This window comes from Saimiri boliviensis, chromosome 9, assembly GCF_048565385.1.
Source record: "Saimiri boliviensis isolate mSaiBol1 chromosome 9, mSaiBol1.pri, whole genome shotgun sequence".
In the NCBI taxonomy this organism is placed as follows: domain Eukaryota; kingdom Metazoa; phylum Chordata; class Mammalia; order Primates; family Cebidae; genus Saimiri; species Saimiri boliviensis.
Window position 1 is genome coordinate 112,289,400 of NC_133457.1, and position 22,244 is coordinate 112,311,643.

Consider the following 22,244-nt stretch of genomic DNA (forward strand, 5'->3'; position numbering starts at 1 on the left):
CTACATTTCACTCAGCAACTTTGCATTTCTTAAAGGTATAGCATGTACAGCCCCTCGAGTCCACAGAGACCAAACCTCCTTTCTTTCCAGCAGCTGTCCGACACCCCAACATGTGAATCGACAAGCCTCCTAGTGAGACTTTTCTGTTAATGACCACCACAGGGTTACTCATTTCTTTTGCCATTAGAAACAACACTGGAATAAACATCTTTGTAACTTACATCTTTACATACTTTTTTCTTCTTGTTTCTATAAGAGAGATTTCTAAAGGAACTGAATCAAAGGGTATCGTGGGTCTTTGTTTTTAAAGACATTACCAATGCATTTTTCCCCTAAAACAGCAATCATGAACACTCTCACCGGCGTCCTCTGGGACTGCTCACTTCCCTGCAACCACGCCAGTGCTGGGCATTATGCCTCTTGTGTACATGTGACAACGGTAAGGAATGGAAGGTGATGTTGACTGATGTGGTTTCTCAGCAGAAATGCAGCTAGCTCCACACGGTTCCACAAAACACTACCAATTCCAGAGCATTCTGGACCCCAATGAGGCTAGAGGGGCATGGGGGAGCAGGCTGTCCACCTAGGGGGCCCTGGGCAGGATGGGGATACCTTCCTCCCAAACCCTTCCCCATCCTTGCAAGCCAATGCCTGCACCATCCTCATTTCTGAAATGGATTTCACACCCGGGTGTAACAAAGAAGGCTTTGTCAGTAGAAAGCAGGGGCACTGTTGCCAGAACATTCTGGGTCCTGTTCATTCAAAGCTCTGTGTGTGGGGAGGGGGAGAGCAGAGTGGGGGAACGACAGGTCCTGCTCTGGGGCTGACCTCAGGCAGAGGCACCGTGGGCAGAGCTGGGGCGGCCCTAAATCCCTGCCATCCCCTCACTGGCTCACTCCACAAACATTTGCTGAGAGCTCAGGCTGTGCCAGGCACTCCGGGAGCACTTTACATGTATCAGCTCATGCCGTTCATCCCCACAGCCCCAACAGCGAGGTGACATCATTAATACCATTGTGCAAATGAGAAAACAGGGGCTCCAAGAAAAGCAGCCTTCATAAGTGGGTGTCGAACCATGAGAACACACGGACACAGGGAGGGGAACACCACACACTGGGGCCTGGGGGGTGGGGGCTCGTGGGGGAATAGCAGGGGGTCAGGGGATTGGGGAGGGATAGCATTAGGAGAAATACCTAATGTAGATGACGGGGCAATGGATGCAGCAAACCACCACCATGGCACGTGTCTACCTATGTAACAAACCTGCACGATCTGCACATGGACCCCAGAACTTCAAGTATAATAAATAAATTTTTAAAAAATAAAAATAAAAATATAAGACAACCAAAACAAAAGCAGCCAGGACTTGAAGTCACACAGCTCATGAGCAGCACAGGAGCATAAAGGAGGGGTGGCTGACTGTCTTCTAGCCACCTGAAGATCGAGCTCTCCCACCCAGGCTGCTGTGGCAGCCTCCTCCTCAGCCTCCACCCCATACCCTGTCTACCACTCCCCACCAGCAGCCTGAGGGATCCTGTGAAAACTGAGTCAGACTACCCCTCCTCTGCTGAAACGCTCCAAGGATGACCACCTCACTCAGCATAAAAAGCAAAGCCCTCACAGTGGCCCTCAATACCCTGTACGATCTGCCCACCAGCCTCCCTACTCCTACTGCCACCTCTCTGACTTCACCTCCTGTACCTCTGCCCCTGGCCACGCCAGCCCCTTGTGGATCCTGAAATAGGCTCCTGCCTCAGGGCCTTTGCACTCTTTGTTTCTCATGCTTGGAAAGCTCTTCCCACAAAGACAGAGGCAAAGTCCTTTTCCTGATGTGACACCCCTAGAAGGTGCAGAGCCTGGATTCAAAAAAGACAAAATGCACATAGCTGATTCTTCAACAAGACAGAAGGATGCTGTATGACTCTGGGAAGTCAGAGAACCTTTCTGAGCCTGTTTCCCCATCGACACAATAAACAGGCAAGGCAGGAACACCTTCCCCACCAGGTTCCTGGGGGGCTACGGTGCTTGGAAAGTGTCCCCTGGATACAGTTCCTCATACATGTGGGCACCAGTGTTATAATGACATCCACCGGGAGAACTGGAATAGTCAAGAAAAACAGGATAGGAGCAAGGATTCTGAGGTCAGACGTGGAAAGGCCAAGAGCCACTGGAAGCAGGACACAGGCCAACAGGGCTCCCCTGGGACCCAAGACGTGGGGGAAGGCAAAGGCATCTGGGATGGAGGCACCAGCACAGGGGAGAAGAGATGCTCCCACCTGGCATACTTCCCTCTCTTCTGGTCCCAACACCCCTGGAGGTTTCCTTCTGGGAACCACTCCTCCCCTACTACTATGTGGCAGAGCTAGGTCTCTCACCCAGGAGGCAGCCACCCCAGGAAAATGCGGAGCAATTCCCATTCTTGGTGAAGGCAGTTTGAGAGGGGTTTTCTGTTGCTTGCCACCAAAGGATCCTGACAACCCGCTGGCTCTTGCTGATCTCAGCCGCAGCAGCAGCAGCAGCAGCGCCACTGTCTTTATTGTTGTTCTTGTTATTTCAAAATCTTCAAGGTAAGGGAGAAACAAGGCTGGGGGACAGGCCACCAATAGGCTGCCCAGGAGCAGGAAGACACAAAGCCTGACTTGGATGGTATCAGGGTCCTGCAACCCAAGAAGAAGCCCCAGGCAGGGACCCTCTAATGCCCCTGGAGGAACCCACTACTTCCTCCCCCCAGGGTCTCCCAAAGGGCCATAAGTGAAGGAAGTAGGACGGACCATGTGGAACCTCCTGTCTAATAGCTGATGCTGCAGAAAAGAAAAGGGAGCCTTTACCCACAGACCACAGGAAGGGGAAGTCTGGGTAACAGAATTGCACCCTCTAAGAGAGACCGGCCTTCTTCCCTTTTCACCTCAAAGAACAAGGACCACCCACAAACTGGAAAACAAGTCTCAAACTTATCCCTACAGGGGCTGGGCAGGTAACAAGGGATGCTGTGTGGGTCTCCTTAGTAACAGCAATGAATACTATATCCTTTTAACAGACAAGAGTGTCTTTGCTAGCAAACACAAAGGAATACTCTCCTATTCCAAAGAGAAACCAGCTACCATCCATTTTTCTTAAAACACATAACCCTCTTGGTCTGACTTTCAGTTTTCCATCTGATATACACAAGGGTTAGAAGAAACATTCCTCTGTCCTCTTAACTCTGCAATTAAAATTAAATTAAAAACCAGGCTGGGCACAGTGGTTCATGCCTGTAATCCCAACACTTTCAGAGGCTAAGGCAGGAGAATCGCTTAAACCCAGGATTTCGAGACCAGCCTGGGCAACATGGTGAGACCCCTATCTCTAAAAATATATATATATATTAAAATTAGTTGGGTATGGTGGCACACACCTGTAGTTCCAGCTACTCAGGAGGCTGAGGTGGGAAGGTCACGTGAGCCTAGGGGTTGGAGGCTGCAGTGAACCATGATCACACCACTGCACTCCAGCCTAGGCAGCAAGGCAAGATCTCATTTCAATTAAAAAAAAGAAAAATTGGCTGGGCATAGTAGCTCACTCCTGTAATCCCAGCACTTTAGGAGGCCGAGGCGGGTGGATCACCTGAGGTCAAGAGTTCCAGACCAGCCTGGCCAGCAAGGCAAAACCCTATCTCTACTAAAAATACAAAAATTAGCCAGGCATGGTGGTGCACACCTGTAGCCCCAGCTACTTGGGAGGCTGAGGCAGAAGAATCGCTTGAACCCAGGAGGCGGAGGTAGGTTGCAGTGAGCCGAGATCATGCCATTGCACTCCAGCCTGGGCAACAGAGCAAGACTCTGCCTCAAAAAAAAAAAAAAAAAAAAAAATTAAAAACCAGTAGGCCAAGTGTGATAATAAATGGCAACTGATGTTTGGTCTCGGTGTTAGGAACATGTTGTGGAGGGGTGGAGACTGTGGCAAACCAAAGACTGAAGCCCTGTGCCCTGCAGAAGGGGCAGCTCTCTTCAGGTCCAGCCAAACATTGCCTGGAAGAGTGCAAGTGATACATCTTCTGATTACTGAGAAGCCAGAAATAACGGAGTTTTGTATCAAATGTCGATTTTTCAGCGTTGGCAACTAAATAAAAATTTTTACTTTTTACTAAACATGGGGTTTCACTATGTTTGCCAAGCTGGTCATGAACTCATAACCTCAGGTGATCCACTCGCCTCAGCCTCCCAAAGTGCTGGGATTACAGGCCTGAGCCACTGTACCCAGCTTAACCAAAACATTTTAAAACACTGTGCAGGCTGACAAAACCCATGTATGGTCCTAACCTGGGCTTAGGAATCCGCATTTGGAACCAGTGGTTCTGATCATAAATAAAGTGAGGGGCTCTGCTTTTATCACATCTGTGTCCTCAGTAGCTTGTACAAGGCCTGGCCCACAGCAAGGGTGCAATCAATGCCTTCTGACCTGAATCAGATACACACACACGTACACACACACTCACACACACGTGCATGCACACTACTCACCAGACCTGGATGCACACACACACACACACACACACACACACACACCTCACACTACAGATCACTGAAGTCAAAGAATCTAAAGTGAAGTTTCCCAGTGAATCTTTTCCCAGGGCAAAAGATTCATCTAACTCATTTGGATACGATTCAAACCTCCCTCTCCATCCTCCAGGGAGTCTTAGCTGTTGGACAAAGGCAGACTATCAGAGACTAGGAGTTAGAAAACCTGGATTTCAGTTCCATCTCAGCCACAAACTCGCTTGGTAACCCCAGACCAAGTGACTGAACAGTTCTGTGCCTCAGTTTCCCCTTCCTGAAAAGTGAGATGATTGGATAATATGATGTCTCGGTGTCTTGCAGCTGCAACAGCCTGATTCCAAGATTCTTGTGCCAATTATTTCTTTGGGCCAATAAGGACCAAAGAGTCCTAAACCCAGGTTTCTTCAGCTCTCAGTTACTAAACTGATTAAAAAAAAAAAAAAAAAAAAAAAAAAAAAAAAAACTGGTAACAATCAACAAAGATGCATATCGAAAGTCACTATGAAAAACTGAAAACTATCTAAATGCCCCAATGTAAGAGGAATGGTTAAATAATAATTTTACTAGAATGCTATTATTAAATTACATATTAGTATAATAATCCTTATAAGTACAGCTAATATATATGGAGCACTTACTATACCAAGCATTGTTCTGAAAGCTTCACCTAATTCCCCCATTATTCTAAGATGGGGGCACTATTTTAGGAGATGAGGAAACTGAGGCACACACAGATGGAGCAGCTGGCCCACTGACCACATGATTTGAGCTGGTCATGATTTGAGCTGGACAGTGGCCATCATCTAGCCCCCACATTTCATTACGAAGCCATCAAAGGCTTATTGATGGAGAGCGTTTAGCAGTCACATGAGGAAGTACGCATAAGCAGTATCTGCTGTCATCTGTGCGCACCCAGGCTCAAATCAAATGCAAAGAACAAAGAGGAAACACACCCAAAGGTGAAACAGCTATTTGGAAGGGTGAGACCTTTTTACTCATCTTATCTCCCAAATTTTCTACAATGAGCCTAGTAACAGCAAACATAGCCATACGTGGCAGGCATCCCAGGGAGACGGCTCTGAACCCACCACTCACCTGCTCTACTCTACCGCCATGGGCCCAGATGTTGGCCTACCCTGCATCCTGCTGCATCCCAGCATCTGGGCCAGGCACACAGTAGGTGCTAAATACAATGTGTGGAACCAGGGAACAAGTCTATGAGGTAGGAACAGAGATGTCCTCATTTTGTAGCTGAAGAAACTGAGGTCCAAGAATCAGCTGCCTGAGGTCACAGAGACAGTGAGTGGTGGGTCTGGGACAAGCATGAGCAAAGCCACTACTCGGTGGAGACTTTCTACTGAGGACAATCAAAATCACCAGAGATGATGGCCAAATACAACACGTCATCCAAGACTAGATCCTGAGTTGGGGGTGGGGATGGGCGAGGAGATGGGTATAGGGAACACTTGGGAAGAAATAGGTGAAGTCTGAATATGGACTGCGCATTGTATCGTTAGTATAAACACTGGCTTGCCTGATTTTGTTCAAGGCACTTGGTTACACAAGAGAATGTCTGTCTTCCTAAGTGATGCACGCCAAAGTTTCTAGGAGCATCCTGTCTGCAATTACTCTCAAATGGATCCAAATAATAGTAACGTGTGTGTGCATGATGGGGAGGGAGGACGAAACGACAGAGAGAGGGGGAGTGATCAAATAAAAAGTTACCAAAAAGTTCACTTTGAAAAAAACCTATTAAATTACCCAGAAATACAACCTGTTTGGTTTTGTGCCTAGACCGCCATATGTATGTGGAAATGAAGAATCTATGCAGCCAGGTATATACACAAAATATCATTTTACCATACTGGATTCCATAAGTGCGCCTGTAGCCGAACAGACATAAGGGAATGTGCTTTTGACAGTCACACCTCCACTGTATTTATTACCTTTGTGTTCAAGAGGAAATAAATCTTTAAAACCACCCAATCAACAGCCTGGTGGGCCACTGGCTGGTGGCTGGGACCATCCAGTGCTCCCTGACGTGGCAAATAAAACTTTCCAATCCCTCTGCCCTCCCCGATGTGGTAAGGGCAGGAGGCCAAGGAGCCTGGGCTGTGGCTGCCCCCATAAGGGGGTTCACGCTCCCAAGACAGAGTCGTGGCCAGGAAGGCCTCTACCACAGAGTGGGCCCAGTTCAGACCCTTTTGCTCAGTCACTCATTCCTGCCACAAATGCTAACAGAGTGTCCATTATGTCCTAAGTGCCAGGGACTTGGCCGTGAACACAGCAGACGAGGGCTGTGGCCTCATGTGACTTATAATTCTAATGGGAGCAACAGATACTAAACAAGTAAATCAAAGAGGTAATTCCAGGCAGTGACAGGTCAAGAAGAAAATCAGTGCAGTGGTGTAGACAAAAGCACTAGAAGGCTCTCTAAGGAAGCATCACTTGAGCTGAGAGCTGAAAGAGAAAGGGGAGCCCTTGGTACAAATCAGGGTTCCAGTGCTCCGGGTAAAAGGAAAAGCAAAAGGAAGAGGCTTAAAGGCTGGAACAGCTGAGTGCCGTGCAAGAACAGAAAAAAGTCTGGTGGGGCCAGGACAGAATGAACAAAGTGGGGAGATGAGGTCTGCACAGTGAGCCGAAGCTGGATCACATAATACTTTCTAAGCCATCATAAGGAGCTGGGATTCGATTAACCCCCATGTTCCACCTCCAGCAGAGTGAGGATGGGGGAGGAAGAGGACTCCTTGTGCTTGTTAATGTGCCCAGCAAACAAACCAGAATGAAATGGCAGGCTGTTAGATCTAAACCGAACCCTGTCAGTAATTACATTAAATATACATAAGTTAAACAGTCTAATTAAAAGGCAGTGACTGCCAGAATGGATTTAGAAACACAAGACCCAACTATACAATGCCTGTAAGAGATGCACGTGGAATATAAAGACACAGAGGTAGAAAGGAAAAAAACGAAAAACCGTAAGCAGAAGAAAGGTGACATGGCTACAGCAGTATCAGACAAAACAGGCTTCAAGACAAGGAGCATTATCAGAGGTTAAAAGGAGCATTTCATAATGATAAAAGGGTCAATTCACCAGGAAGACATAATCATAAATGTGTACTTCTGGCAACAGATCTTTAAAATGCAAAAAGTAATAACTGACAGAACTCGAAGGAGAAAAACATAAATCTATAGTCACAGGTGGAGACTTCCACAACCTTCTCTTGATAACTAGCAGAACAAGGAAACCAAGCATCAGTAAGGATATACATATCACAGCCACACTACCAACCACCTCAATCCAAATGACATTTATACAACACTGCACCCAACAGCAGCAGAAGAGACATTCTTTTCAAATGCACATGGAATGGTCCCTAAGGTAGACTGGGTCATAAACCAAGTCTCGATCAATTTCAAAGGATTGAAAACCCACAGAATATATTCTCTGAGCACAAGAGAATTAAATTAGAAATCACTAAACAATGAGTTATCTGGAAAAGCCTTAATATGTGGAGATCAATGCAATCAGATGGACTTCCTCACTCCCCAGCCCACCTTTAGAGTAAACAGCACAGATGGCATCTAGCGTATATAACCCCTGGGAGAAAGCAGTCAGGCATCTGTCCCATGACCAGGTCTAAGCCTACGCTCCTAGGTAAAGAGGGTACCAGGCTGGGGTAGATGCTCCGGCTTCATCCTCAACAACCCAATTGGCAAATCATTTCAAGAGATGTTGGGACAGCTGGGTGCAGTGGCTCATGCCTGTAATCCCAACACTCTAGGAGGCTGAGGTGGGTGGATCACCTGAGGTCAGGGGTTCAAGACCAGCCTGGTTGATGTGGCAATACCCCATCTCTACTAAAGATACAAAAATTAGCCAGGTGTGGTGGCATACGCCTGTAATCCCAGCTACTCAGGAGTCTGAGGTAGGAGAATCACTTGAACCTGGGAGGCCGAGTTTGCAATGAGCTGAATTGTGACACTGCAGTGGAGTGCACTGCCTGGGCAACAGAGTGAGACTCTACCTCAAAACGAAAGAGAGATGCAGGGGGTCTGTGAACTGTGTTGGAGAGACCAGAGAGGAAGCCACATCCCATAATACATCCCGCCTGCCCCACCTCGCTCAGAATGAGCCAGAATGAGGCCAAGAGCCAATCAGTTCACCTCACTCAGGGGTCACTCTGGGCAGGGCCAGAGAGGGAATAAATAAAGCACAGTGGTCATGAACACAGGCTTTGGACTCGAATAATCCTAAGTTCAAAGCCACCACTGACCATCTTTGGTGGGCAGAACCGGGAGATGGCCCCAGGATTACTGCCCCATGTCAGTGCCCTGGAGGAGCCCTTCCCATTTCATATACATGGGACTGTCAATGTGACTATGTTGATAAATGACAGAGATAAAGGGATTTTGCAGATATAATTAAGGTTCCAAATCAGCTGACTGAGTGGGCCTGACCTAATCAGATGAAGCCTTAAAAGAGGCCTAGGGGGGATAAAGCGGGGAGGAGAGTACACTTCCCGGCCCTTCCTAAAGGAAGAGATTCGAAGCAAGTGATTCACCTGCTGGCTGTGACAGGGCCATACCGCTAAAACCCAAAGGCACCTCTAGGAAGTGAGGATGATCACCAACTAATACCCTGCAAAAAATGGGGTCCCGTTTCCACAATGCACGGAATTAAATGCTGCCAACAACCCCATGTAGATCCCTCCCACGCCCCCCACCCCACCACCTGCCACTCCAATCATCAGATGCGATCACAGCCCTGGTCAATACCCTGACGGCAGCCTCATGAGACCCTGTGCAGAAAACCCAGTTACACAGTACCCAGACTTTTGGGCCATGGAAACTTCAAGGTAATTAACAGGCATTATTTTAAGCCACTAGATGTGTGGTAATTTATTTAGCAGCAACAGATAACTAATATGCCATCTCTGTGTGATCCCAGACAAGTGACCTCACCCTCTTTGGGCCTCAGTTTCCTCATCTGCAAAACTGCAAGGTTGTAAATGAAACAGGATGTATAACAGTGTCACCTATAAACTGGGGAAAAGCACATTCTGTGCCCTTTCAGGTTCGTGGAGGGATTTCACAGTAGGAGAATGGGAGGAGCCATCATGCATTTTCGAGACACCAATCTGTTTCTTCAGTCTTCGGATGGGTTGCTTGGAGAAGAGAGTGAACAGCATCTTCTAGCTCCAAATTACAGCCATCCCAGCTACTCCCAACAGGCTTCAGAGTGCAGAGACCAATGTCCAGGACAAGGGACCACTTGGTCAAAATGAATTCAGTTGCTTATTTCAAGTCCCAGGAAGGATCTCAGGCAGGGGGCTCGAGATGAGATGCTATAACTGTCCCTGTGCAAAAAGTAGGGAAATACTAAGATTCTAAAACAGAATGTTTAAAAATAACCTCTATTAATTACTGGGGCCTGCCAGGTGCCAGGCAGTGAGCCAAGTATCTCAACACATTTTACAGGTGAGGAAACCAAGGTTCAGAGAGGTAAAGCTCCTTGCCCAGGGTCACACAGCGGCTGAGGGGCAAAGGTGAGATTCAGACCCAGACAATCTGGCCAGGCCCCTGGGCACTTGAGCACAATGCGACACTGTAAAAAAAGCTCCTGTGCCAAATCCCCCCAGTTCACACCTACCCACAAAGCCAAAAGACATCAGACTATTTTTGTCCCCAAAGGTCTGCACAAAAATGCTTAGCAGTTCTATAATTGAAAACAATCACATCATGTCATAAAACACAGGCATGTCCTAGCGCATTTTTTTCATTTGAAACATATTTAATGGACATCTACTATGTGGTAGGCATCGTTCTTGGTGCTGGAGAGGAAAAGTGAATAAAACAGATCAAAATCTCTATCCTCTTGGCATGGCCGTGACATTCCGGTGAAGGAGGCAGACGATAAACAATAAATAAGTAAAATGTCTAGTATGTTAGCTACTGAGGAAAAACAATGCAAGAAAAGGAAATAAATGGTGAGATGGGGAAAAGACTCAGTCAAGAACGTGGTTTTGAGCAAAGGCCTGAAGGAGGTGAAGGTCTGAGCCACGGGAACGCTGGGTGGAGGGACGCATTCCAGACAGCACAGGTGGAAGGGCCCTGAGGCAGGTGCATCTGGGAAAGGGCAAATGAGGTTGGAGGAAGTGGGTGACCCCTCACCCACTAATCTAAGTAGGAGCTACCCAGATTCTGGAATTGGAGAGTGGGGATAACTGCACAAATTGGCGAATACTCTCAAAACCACTGAATCGTACACTTTGAAAGGGTGAGAGATTTATGGTGTGTCAATCATATCTCAGTTTTTAAAACTGTAAAGGGAAAAAGGACTAATAAAAGAGCAGAGGGGAGAGGCAAAAAGGGCAGGTCTCGTGCAACATTCCAGGCCAGTCTGAGGACTGCTTTCACTCCGGGTGAGATGTAACTGATTAGGGTCTCAACGAATCCCTCTGGCTGCGTAAGGAGAACAGAATGTGGGAGGCCAGGGCAAAAAAGAGTCAACCGCAGTGGCCCGGCCATGCCTGCCTGTACATCCTCAGTCTGCCCCTTCCCTCTCTGCAGCTGTTTTCCCCACCCAGGAAGTAGGCCTGAAAAACCCACCCTCACAGGGCAGAGGTGAGAACTAATAGATGGTAACGTGCTGTTATGATGCCTATGCCTGGAGGGTGGAGTTCCCATCCCGCCAAACAGTTTTTAATTATGCAAATGAGTTTCCTGAACAGAAAACACAGGGCACCTTCCTCGGTCTCAGGAAGCGGAGGTTCATCTCACATCAACAGCCCTCCTAGTCCAGAGGCAGCTGCCTTCTCATCTCATCCACATGTTGGCCACAAATAGGGGCCCAAACTTCTCTCAGGGTGTGGTGGGCTCCACTGGCCTCCTCCAGGAAGCCTGCCCTGTTTACTTGGTGACACAGTACCCACAGGAAAGCTGAAACTCAAAGAGAGGACAGAACCAATGCTGGGTCACACAGCAGCCTGGGAGCAGGCAGGGGATCTGCTGTGGGAGGGGAGGGTAAGCCCAGTCCCCTCCGGTCCAGGCAGGAGACAGGAGGGAGCTTCTAAGACCATTGCACAGTCTTGGTTTCCACGTCACCAACTGACCATGCCAGATCCAACTAAAAGCCGTCTGGCGGCTCCTCACACCACACGGAATAAAACCTAAACTGCTCACCATGCATCGGAGGCCCATGCCACCTGGTCCCTGCCAACAAGGCCAACCTCATCTCCCCTTCTCTCCCCTCCAGCCACCCTGGCCTCTTACTGCTCCTCAAACAAGCCAGGCACAGTCCTGCCTCAGGGCCTTTGTCTCTGCTGCTCCTGCTGCCTGGAACACACTTTTCTCCACTCTTTCCACTGGGCACTCTTTCTCCCCCTTCAGGACTTGGTCAATGTCATCTCCCCAGAGAAGCCTTCCTTCTCATGCCATCTAAAGTAGATGCCACCATCCCTGTCACCAACATCACCTCATTTTATTTTCTGTCTGTATCCACTCCCTAGCTACGTGGACTCAAGCGAGTTACTCAACCTCTCCCGGCTTTAGTTTCCCTATCTGCAAAATAGGTACAATGATGAAACTGACCTCAGAGAGTTGTTTCAAGGGCTCAAGAAGCACGTGGCACAGGACCTGGACCACAGCAAGGCCTTGGTGGATGTCCCTATTACGATAACTCTGGTCCTTTTCTCAAGGGATTTCTTTTTGCAATGTCTGAAGATTCCCTGAGGGCAGAGACCTTGTCTGTCTTGCTCTAGCCACACGCCAGCACCTAGCACAGTGCCTAGTACACGGTAGGTGCTGAATGGACATTTATTGAATGAATAAGTCAATTAGCAGATGAAAACATCAACTGCCCACACCCTGACCCTGGCCTCAATCCTCCTGAGAGATGCTCTTTACAGAAGCCACCCACCCTCCCAGCAACCAGAGAAGCACGAGACCCCAGGTCCTGGTGGCCGATGGCCACCTGCCTGCACCAGCTTTCAGCAGCTCCAGTCCCGCCAGCCTGAAATAGCCTCGCCTCCCCTGGCCCAGAATCAAGGGATCGTCTGTCAGTTCCACCCTGGGGAAGGAACCAGGCGGGTAAACACAGATTGATTGTCTGACCACAAAACAAAGAGGAGCAGACAGATTCCCTTCTGGTCCTCGAGGATCAAAGAAAATTAAAAGGAGCTTAAAAATCCACACAGGGCTAGGAGGCTGAAGGGCTTCACTTTTTCCCTGGGGCTTCCTCCAGGGTGAGGGGTGAGCCTGCACACAGTCACCACAGTCACTTCTCAGAGCAACCCTAGGAGGACTAGGGTCATCCCCATCTTGCAGATGGGAAAACTGGGGCAGAGAGGAGCAAAGCGACATCCCCAAGGTCACACAGGGGAAGAGCTGGGATCTGAACCCAAGACAGCTGGCTAGAAAGTCTGTGCTCTAAACCATGACCTGCAAGAGAGGGAGGCTCCCAGATATTCTGCTGGGTGAAAAGAGCAAACTATGGTGCCACTTACGTAAACACTTACAAGTCAATCTCATATGTTTCTACACAGGCATGCTAATGCCCCCAGACGGTCTGAGAGCACAGGTGGTAGTTAAAGGAGCTTTTAGCCCAGTGGTTCTCAACTGGAGGATATACTTCACCCCCACCCTCCTCCAGTGGAAACTTGGCAACATCTGGAGACATCTGTGGTTGTCACTACTGGGGAAGAGGAGTCCTACTGGCTTCGGGTAGGTAGAGGCCAGGGATGCTGCTAAACATCTTACAATGCACAGGACAGCCCACCCCCCACCCTCCCGCCCCACAGCAAAGAGCAATCCAGCCCAGTATGTCCATAGTGCTGAGGGCTGACAGAGTGGTGGGATGTGCTCCAGATCAGCTGCTACGTCCAGAAATGATGCCTGTGAAACCTCTTCAAGAGAGACTTTTGGCAGGGCGTGGTGGCTCACGCCTGTAATCCCAGCACTTTGGGAGGCCAAAGCAGACCGATCGCTTGAGGTCAGGAGTTCGATACCAGACCGGCCAACACGGTGAAACCCTATCTCTGCTAAAAAATACAAAAATTAGCTAGACGCAGTGGCACATGCCTGTGGTCCCAGCTACTTGGGAGGCTGAGGCAGGAAAATTGCTTGAACCTGGGAGGTGGAGGTTACAATGAGCCTAGATCGTGCCACTGCACTCCAGCCTGGGCTACAGTATGAGACTCCATCTGAAAAAGAAAAAGAGGGCATTTTGATCCTGGTTAAAACACAAATTCCCAGAGAAGGATTTGGGCCACCGAGCTCTCTCCCTAACAAACTGTGTGGCTCCTGCCTCTAACCGGTGCTCACCTCCCCTCTGAGGCCGCAACTCATGTCCCCTGCAAAACAGGGAGATTCAGACCCAATGACCCAGTTGGCTTCTGTTCAAGATCTCTGTCTCCTAAACACAGGGCAACAATCAGCGCTGACCTGGCCCCATGCTTGGAGAATGAAGCTGTGAGACCCAGCGCCCCGGTCGGAGGGGCAGCCTACCCTATCACCCAGCTCCCTCCAGGATTCTAGTCAGCATGCCTGTATCTGTTGGCAAAAAGAAAAGAAGCCCCAAAAATCTGAGAGGTCAGGTTCTCCGGCAGCCAGGCATGACCTGCTTCAAACACTTAACTCTTGCAAAACCTTTAAGGGAGAGTGGCTGTGAGGCAAATAGGATGTGGGTTTCTTTATCAGAGGGAGTGGCCCCAAGCCCAACAGGTCTTCAGCTCACTGGCCTGATAAAGGAGTATCTTTTCTCCAAGAAAAGGGTGCCCTGAAGTCTCAAAAGCCAGAGACAACAACCCCATTCAGCCTTCTTAAAGTGACAGTTAAATTGCTACCAGGACAAACAGCAGAATAAAAGTAGGTAGGCTTCCAGAAGGCTTATTTGAAGAATGAGCTGTAGCATCCCCATTGGGCTGTCCTTATCAGGACAAGGACCTGTTGATGACTTCACTCTCATGGCCCAAAACACGGCCCAGAATATATAGCAGACACTCCATAAATACCTGCAACAGAGAAAAGCAGTCTCACGTCTTCACATGAAATACCTGTACAGAGCATGGCAGCAGCCACGTGACTCCCAAGCCCCACCTGTACGGAGCTCTCTGACTGCCATACATGAAAAGAAAATGGAACCCATCTAACTCCTGCTGACACTCAGGTTCTTATCATCAAAAGATTTTCACTGATTTCCTCATGACTATGAGCCTGACACAAGGTGGCCTGCTCCAGGCTCTCGGGCGTCCAAAAACTGAAATAAGGTGGACCTTTTCACTTAATTCTTGCCCACCTGGGCAGCCCAGGGGTCTCGAAGGGGCGGTAATTCTGCTCATGAACACAGCCTCATGTTGGCGCAATTCGGGATGGCAGTGAAGAATGTGGGCCACGCAGCCTCATTCCCCGGGTCCAAATGCCAGCTCTGTCAGGCTATGTGACCTTGGGAAACTGACCTGGCCTCTCTGTGTCTTTGTTTCATTTGTAAAACAGGAAGCATAAGAATACCTGCAACTTTTGAGTTAATGCATAAGGAACTTACAAGCAGGGCTTGCAAGTATGTAAATATAAGCAAGTTATTACCACTATTATTATTGCATTAATCTAATAACCATGCTGAAAACACAATTCTTCCTGTCAGCTTTTTAAAAAATACATTCACATACATATGCACAGTTTTAGATGATAAGGGTATTATAAACAGGTTTGTACTTCCTCATCTTCCTGGTTGCCTTTCTCCGTAAGACACACATCCTTCCAAACTTTTCTCCAACCTCCTGTCCCCTTATACGTACAACATACATGTGCACATTATGGTTATTGTTTATTTTCCAAAAGAATGTGTTATGTATACCTCTCAGCATCCTACTTTTCACGAGGACCACGTGAAAATCCCCCCAAGTCACTGGGGAGGTCACTCTGTCTCAATGACTGTGGGATCAAAGACCCGCCCCCACCCCCACCAGCCGTGGCATTTCTCCCTAGTGTGAGGCTAGGAGCTTAGATTCTTCTAAAACAGAAAAAAAAAAATAGTGACAACAAAAAAACCACAGTTTCTTGTTTGGCAAGCGGAGCTCCAATGAGAAGAAAAACTCTGGTCTCCTCCCTCCAAAAAGCAGAACCACAGAAAGCGTTCCGGGAGCTTTGTGCCCACAATCCCTGTTCCTCAGAGACCCCACCCCAGCCAGTTCCAGGCAGACCCTCTGTGTCTCTATAGCTCTGTGTCCTCAGCCACTGGGCGACCTTCAGGAGGTGCTGACCTAACCCTGCCCACAGGTCTCTCTGCCCACCCACCCAGGCCCTCTCTTCTCTTCCAGCCACTGCCCAGCTGACATACCCATCATGAGAGCTGCTGGCACCTGCCCCTAAGGTGCTTCCCCTTGGCAGGTGGGCCCATGGCTTACTCAGCCTCCTCTTGGGGTGTGGGGGGCCTTTGAGCTCCAAAGAGCTGCATATCCCCAGAATACCTGCACAGCATTCCAAACAGCTGGCACCGTTCCAATGGCTTTGACCTCAGGCTTATCCAAGCTTTACCACATCCCTGTGACGCAGATGCTACACTGTGCCCATTGGACAGATGGGGAAACCAAGGCACAGAGCAAGTCAGTGATCAGACCAAGGTCACCTACAATCCAGGTGGGAGAAAGCCTGGATTTGAACACCAGCAGCATGACTCTAGGGCCTCACTCAACCCTTATGCCATGAACAGACCCGGAGCCCAGAGCAAGAACCCAGCAGCCTACCATTTCTATCCGTCCACAGTTCTGCCCATTCTGTGGAAAAGGGAACAGGAGTCACAGAGGGGAAGTAACAGGAGGATGCGCAGGCAGAGGTGAAACGTCACACGACGTGGGTTTGAATCCCAGTTCTGCCACCTTAACAAACCATGTGCCCAAGTCCTTCTTGGATCAGCCACAGGCAGTCTCTGAAGTGGCTGAGGACATGAGTTCTGGGGTCAGGCAGCCTAGGATCAAACCCTGACAATACTGTCCATCTGACCCAGGGCAGCTCACTTAGATTCACTTTGCCTCAGTTTCCTCACTTCTCAATGGGGAATAAAAACAGCATCCGCTTCGCAGAGAAGATTAAACGAGTTGACACATGCCAAGTGCTTAGAATGGCAAGTGATGAACCGCCGTCACTTCCTGCACAGCCATGACTGTCATTGTTTTCATCACGACTAACGGTGCCCAAAGCACATGGGGATCTCTATGAAACATCCAGCATCTCTATGAAAGGGCTGCCCTTGCCTTTTCATGATTCTTTAATAAACACACGCAAAACACCAAACTCACAGGACCCCCTGGAGATGAGGGAGGGAGTGCAATCCAGTTCCTGAAGGAGGTGGGGTAAGATGGGGAGATTAGGGAGGAACCACAAAGCCCTCGGCCTGGAACCAAGTAAAACAACTGGTTCCTGTGGCCGGAGTCCAGGGGGTCAAAAGAAAACTCAGTCAGAGCCCCCATCCTCCTCTCAGTGCTGACTTAAGTCAGACCTCACTTCCTCCAGGAAGCCGTTCCTGATCACCCCTGCTCTCTGGATGCTGAAATCCCAGAACCCTAATTATCTGTATTATTTCATTTTCATATAACAACAATAATAACCAATATTTATATACCTTACTGCCAGGCACTGTTCTAAGTACTTTACATCCATTTCTATAATTCACTTACCTTCTTTAAAAATCTAAAAAAAGGACCTATTACCATCCCTCTTTTTACAAAGAAGGATAACAGGGCTCAAACAGGTTAAGGTGTTTGCCCAAGGTCACAAGTCCAAGGACTTAAACTCAAGCAGTGTGGCTCCAGAGGCTTGTACTTGGATTGCTTTTTTTTTTTTTAAACACCCATTTGGCCACCCTCCACTACACTGACCTATCCTTGAGGACAGGAGCCACGCACGGCCCCTATCACAAGGGGTTACTTTTCACAGTTTCCATGGGCTGACGGACCTTCGAACCAGGGAAACACAGAGGCCAGGGTGGTCCTTGAAGGCCTGCCTCTAACCACATGGAAATAAAGGCAGGGAGGGATTACCGTGCATTCTTCCAAGCCCAGAGACAGCGGGGAAAATCCCTTAGCAAATATAAAGGCTGAGAAGAGAGAGTGGGAAGACAGAAGAGAATCACAACCTGAGGCTGCCAGCCTTGCAGCCATGTAAAGCCTCGGTAATTAGCGTTCCTAAAGCTCTAAGCCCCAGGTTAGTTCTGAAAACTAAAGTGCCTTGGATATTTAGGGGCCATTCCTGAAGGGGCAAGATGAGAGGGGACTCCTGTGGCTCACAATGCATGGCCGGTCAGGTTACACAATCAGTCTGTTTCTGGCACCAGCTTGGGGACACACAAAAGGATGAGGCAGAAAGCAAGCCCGGATTCCCCACTCCTTGTTTCACAGGTGGGGAAACCGAGGTCAGGATAGGTAGCATGACTGGTCCAAGACACACGTCAAAGTCAAAACCAATTCATCTCAGAACTGACACATCAGATACCAAAAGAAAAATGTGATGAAGTCAGCAAATGTCAAGTCAAGGAGATAATGTGGAAGTAGAGAAATCTTTTTTTTCCTGTTTCTTGAATAATAAGAATGGTTGGCTCCAATCAATTTCTATTATTCCAGCTTTCTTCGACTCTACACGTGGATGATTTAAAACCACAGTTAAACACAATCTAGCTCTCTTCTGAAACGAAACACACCATCTAGGACAGGGGCGTGGGAGGAAGGGGTATATTTTCTTTCCCATTCATATAAAAATTGGTTTGTATTTCCTGTTTCTCTTCCAGGCAGAGGAGCAGGGAGTGGCTCAGAAGGAGAAGTCAGGAGTTCCCTAGAATTTGACATTGCTCAGAGACACCAGGGTTGTCTACATATTTTAATTCAGAAACTGTCAGCTTCAAACTGAACAAATTCTCCCCTCGCCCCAAACTGTGAGAGAAGGAAGGATGGGAAAGAGAGCCAATCTTGCCTTCTTACAGGAGTTTCTGGAAGTGTCCTTTGGCCAAATGGTTTTCAGTGCCTCTGCACAACCCCCTCCCCCCAATACATCTCCTTTCACAGGCAGAAAGGCTGTAGTCTGGGGCTCTCTCTCTCCTCCCTGAGTTGGAACTCTAATCTCACAGGGTCTCAGCTGCATCCCTAAGCCGTAGGGAGCCCCAGAGGACCCCAGAGTCTCCCTCTTTATCCCAAAGACTGGGAGCTACCTCTAGGGTCTTTGAAAGAGCCATCCCCACACCAGCCCTTCCAGAGCCAGGATTAAAACACTTCCTAGAGCAGAGAAGGGGAGTAAATGAGGCCCAGCAGGAGGCATGGAGATTAAAGCCTTTCGAGTCTCCTAACTTCCATCCAAGGCTCAGCCCCGTGCCCCCTCCTAACTCCACCCCCCCCCATCACCCGCCACTTTTCTCACTTCCTAGGAGAGTAGGGAAGTGGTCCCTTCCTCCCTCTCACAGAAAAAAAAGCAAAAGAAAAATCTGGCACAGAATAGGGGTTTAGAACACCAGCTGGGATCATCCGGGTTCAAAGCCCAGTACCTCCACTTAATCAGCTGTGCGATCCCAGGCAAGTCACCCGGCCTCTCCGGAGCTAAACTTTGCCAGTCTTAAAAACGGAGGAGGCCGGGCCCAGCAGCTCACGCCTGTAATCCCAGCGCTTTGGAGGCAAAGGCCGGCGGATCACTTGAGGCCAGGGGTCCAAGACCCGCCTGGCCAACATGGTGAAACCCCCTCTCTGCTAAAAATACAAAAATTAGTCTGGGGTGGTGGCGCGTGCCTGTAATCCCAACTACTAGGAGGCTGAGGCAGGAGAACTGCTGGAACCCAGGAGGCGGAGGTTGCAGTGAACTGAGATTGTGCCACTGCACTCCAGACTGGGCGACTGAGGGAGACTCCGCTTCAAAAAAAAAAAAAAAAAAAAAAAATCAAAAAATTAAAAATGGGGGAAATACTCGTCCCTACTTCATAGGCCGCCTGTGAAGGTCAAACCTGCTAATTAATGACACATGTAAGGTGCCTGGCACATAGCAAATGCTCGTTGTTATTTTACAAAGTCTGAGGCCGTGGTTTTTCACTTGAAGATGGTGGGGTCGGAATGCGATTAGGAAGCCTAGACTGCCGAGTCGTGAGTTCGAAACCCACTCTCCCCAAACTCCAGAAAAACCGTGTGCAGGGGGCATTCTACTCTGGGGTTCTGGCAATCCCAGTCCCTCCTCTCAGCTTCAGGTTTCGTCCGACTCCACCAACACGCAGGGACGCCGGGCTCTGGGGTTCCTACGGTCTGTCCTGGATGAGAGGTGCACCGGGCGCGAAGTTACTCCCGGGTAAAAGACGCAGGAGCGCCAGCTCCCGGCGCCGGGGTCCCCGAGCCCCGGCAACGCGGATGTAACTAATTTTAAAACTATTTGAAAGGCGAGGAGGGGGGAAGTAAAGACAAAAGGGCAGCGCGCGCCGCGGGGAAGCGGAGTGAGGGAGAGCCCGGGTCGGAGCAGGACTCCGCGCCGGCCAGGGAGGGAGGCGACGGGACCGCTCAGGAGGAGCTCGGTCACGCCCGCTTTCCGCGCGCCCCGCGGGGCACCCCCGAGGCGGCTCTCTCCACCCCCGGGGACCAGGGTCACAGGTTGTGGGGACCGCAGCGGGGCGAGCGGCTGGAGGAGAAGCGGTCCCTGCGCCGCCGGGCGACACTCACCGACTGCAAGAAGCGCAAGGTGCCCACGTAGTCCCTCTCGGTGCCCAAGATCTCGTTGAGGACGCAGAGGCGGAGGCGCAGCTGGCGCTCGGACTCCCGGGCGGCCGCGCACTGGCCAGAGCTGGGCGCCGCGGCGCCGGGGGTCCGCGGGTCCGGGTGGGCGCCGTTCCCGGCCCCGTCGCCGCCGGGCTCGCTGCCGCTGGGCGCCTCCATTCTCGCGCGGCCGCGCGGCGCCGGCTCCTTCCCCCGCGCAGAGGTCGCGCCGAGCGGCGGCTCAGGCGTCCAGGCGCCCCATCCCGGACGGGGCGCGCCGGCGGGCCGGGCTCAGCGGCGGGCCGGGCTCCCGGCGCGGCTGGCGGGACTGGGGGCCGCGCGGCTGGGCCGGGGGCGGAGGCAGCGCGCGGGGGCCGGGCGAGGGGCGGGAGGGGGCGGCCCTCGGGGGCTCCCAGACGGCGCGTCCCCCCCGCCCCCGCGCCAGGGAGCGTCTGCCAAGTGCCACGCCGCGCTCCGCCGCAGAGGCGCTCTGCGCGTGCACGGGGCCCCGGGAGACGCCGCGCGGCGCTCCGCGCCTCAGTCAGAAGCTCGGGGGTCGGGCTGGAGCCTCCGGAAGGGCCCGCAGAGCCGGAGTCCGAGGCCGCGCCGAGCGCCCCAACTCCGCGCCGGGACGCGTGGCGCCCCCCTCAACCCTCCGCAGCCACCGCGGGCGACGCCACTCCCACCCGGTACACGCGACACCCGCCGCGCGCAGGCTCCCGCTTGCAGGTCCGGCCACCGCTCGGGCAGAGTAAACACCGGGCTGGGAAAGCTCTCGGCTGAGCCGCTCGGGGGCAACCCAGCCCCGCCACGCGCGCCCCCGCGGCCCCGGGCAATCAGAGGCGCGGCGCTTCCCGGGAACGCTGGGCCCTCGCGGTGCCCTCGGCGCTGCCACGACCTTGGAAAGGAATGTGCGTGGCGCGCGCTCGCTCTCCCTTTTCTTTTCCTTTCCCATCTTTTTCTTTCTAAACTTCTTGGCCCCGTGACCCTGCCGTTTCCACCTTTCCCAGAAGACATTATTAGCTGCTCTCGGGTCATTGATCATGTGGCAGGTACCCTGCCTGCGCCTGCTTCCATCGGCCCTCCCCTGGGATAAGGTCTTGGAAAACCCAGCTTCTTGTCATGTTGCTCTGGGCGACGTTGATCATCATCAAACCGCTTGGCAAATGTCCTCACCCGCCTTATCGGAAGGTATGGCGAGGGGAGGGAGCTCTGGAGCCTAGTCAGCTGCTCAGGTGCAAATCCTAACTCCCCACTGTTCAACACCCGCCCATGAGTGAGAACAGGCGGTGTTTGATTTTCTGCTCCTGTGTCAGTTTGCTGACATGGACACAGGGAGGGGAGCACTACACACTGGGGTCTGTTGGGGGGAAATAGGGGAGGGACAGCGGGGGGTGGGGAGCTGGGGGGGATGGCATGGGGAGAAATGCCAGATATAGGTGAGGGGGAGGAAGGCAGCAAATCACGCTGCCACGTGTGTACCTATGCAACAGTCTTGCATGTTCTTCACATGTACCCCAAAACCTAAAATGCAATAAAAAAAAAATCCCAGCTCCCCACTTGCTGGACGGGTGGCCTTGGGCTGGCTTCCTTGCCTCAAGATCCTCAGTGTTTTCATCGGTATAATGGGAATGGTCGTGGTACCTAGCGCCAAGGTCCTGCACAGGGTTCCATGAGAAGTACTTACCTAGTTTACAAGAACTAGGCGCCCAACACCTAGAAAGTTCTCTGTAAATGTTTGTTCTTATTATTATTGCATGTGTGAATGGCCCTCTTGGCCTGGCCCCACTCTTGAACGTCCTGTACAATCCCTAACGACCTGTGTTGCAGACCAGAGATTGTATCATCTCTGCAGGGGATAAAGTGATTTATATAGTATCTCCATCTAGACTATAATCATTTTATGGGCAGAAACATTATTGCTTATTTTTCTCTGTTCCAAAAGCCTAGGATTTTCTTCCATCAGCCTCTCAATACTGTAAGTGCCTAAGGACACAGG

The 22,244-nt window shown here is 50.6% G+C and overlaps 1 protein-coding gene across 2 annotated transcripts in view; it reads right to left on the reverse strand.

The window, feature by feature from the left end:
* Positions 1-20,595, reverse strand: part of PREX1 (phosphatidylinositol-3,4,5-trisphosphate dependent Rac exchange factor 1) — a 201,073-nt gene extending 180,478 nt beyond the window's left edge. For both annotated transcript variants that reach the window (XM_039479551.2, XM_003932694.4), the window contains exon 1: positions 20,213-20,595. In XM_039479551.2, the coding sequence (XP_039335485.2) occupies positions 20,213-20,425 (213 nt within the window). In that variant the 5' untranslated portion in view covers positions 20,426-20,595. The remainder of the gene's footprint in view (positions 1-20,212) is intronic.
* Positions 20,596-22,244: the final 1,649 nt, after the last annotated feature.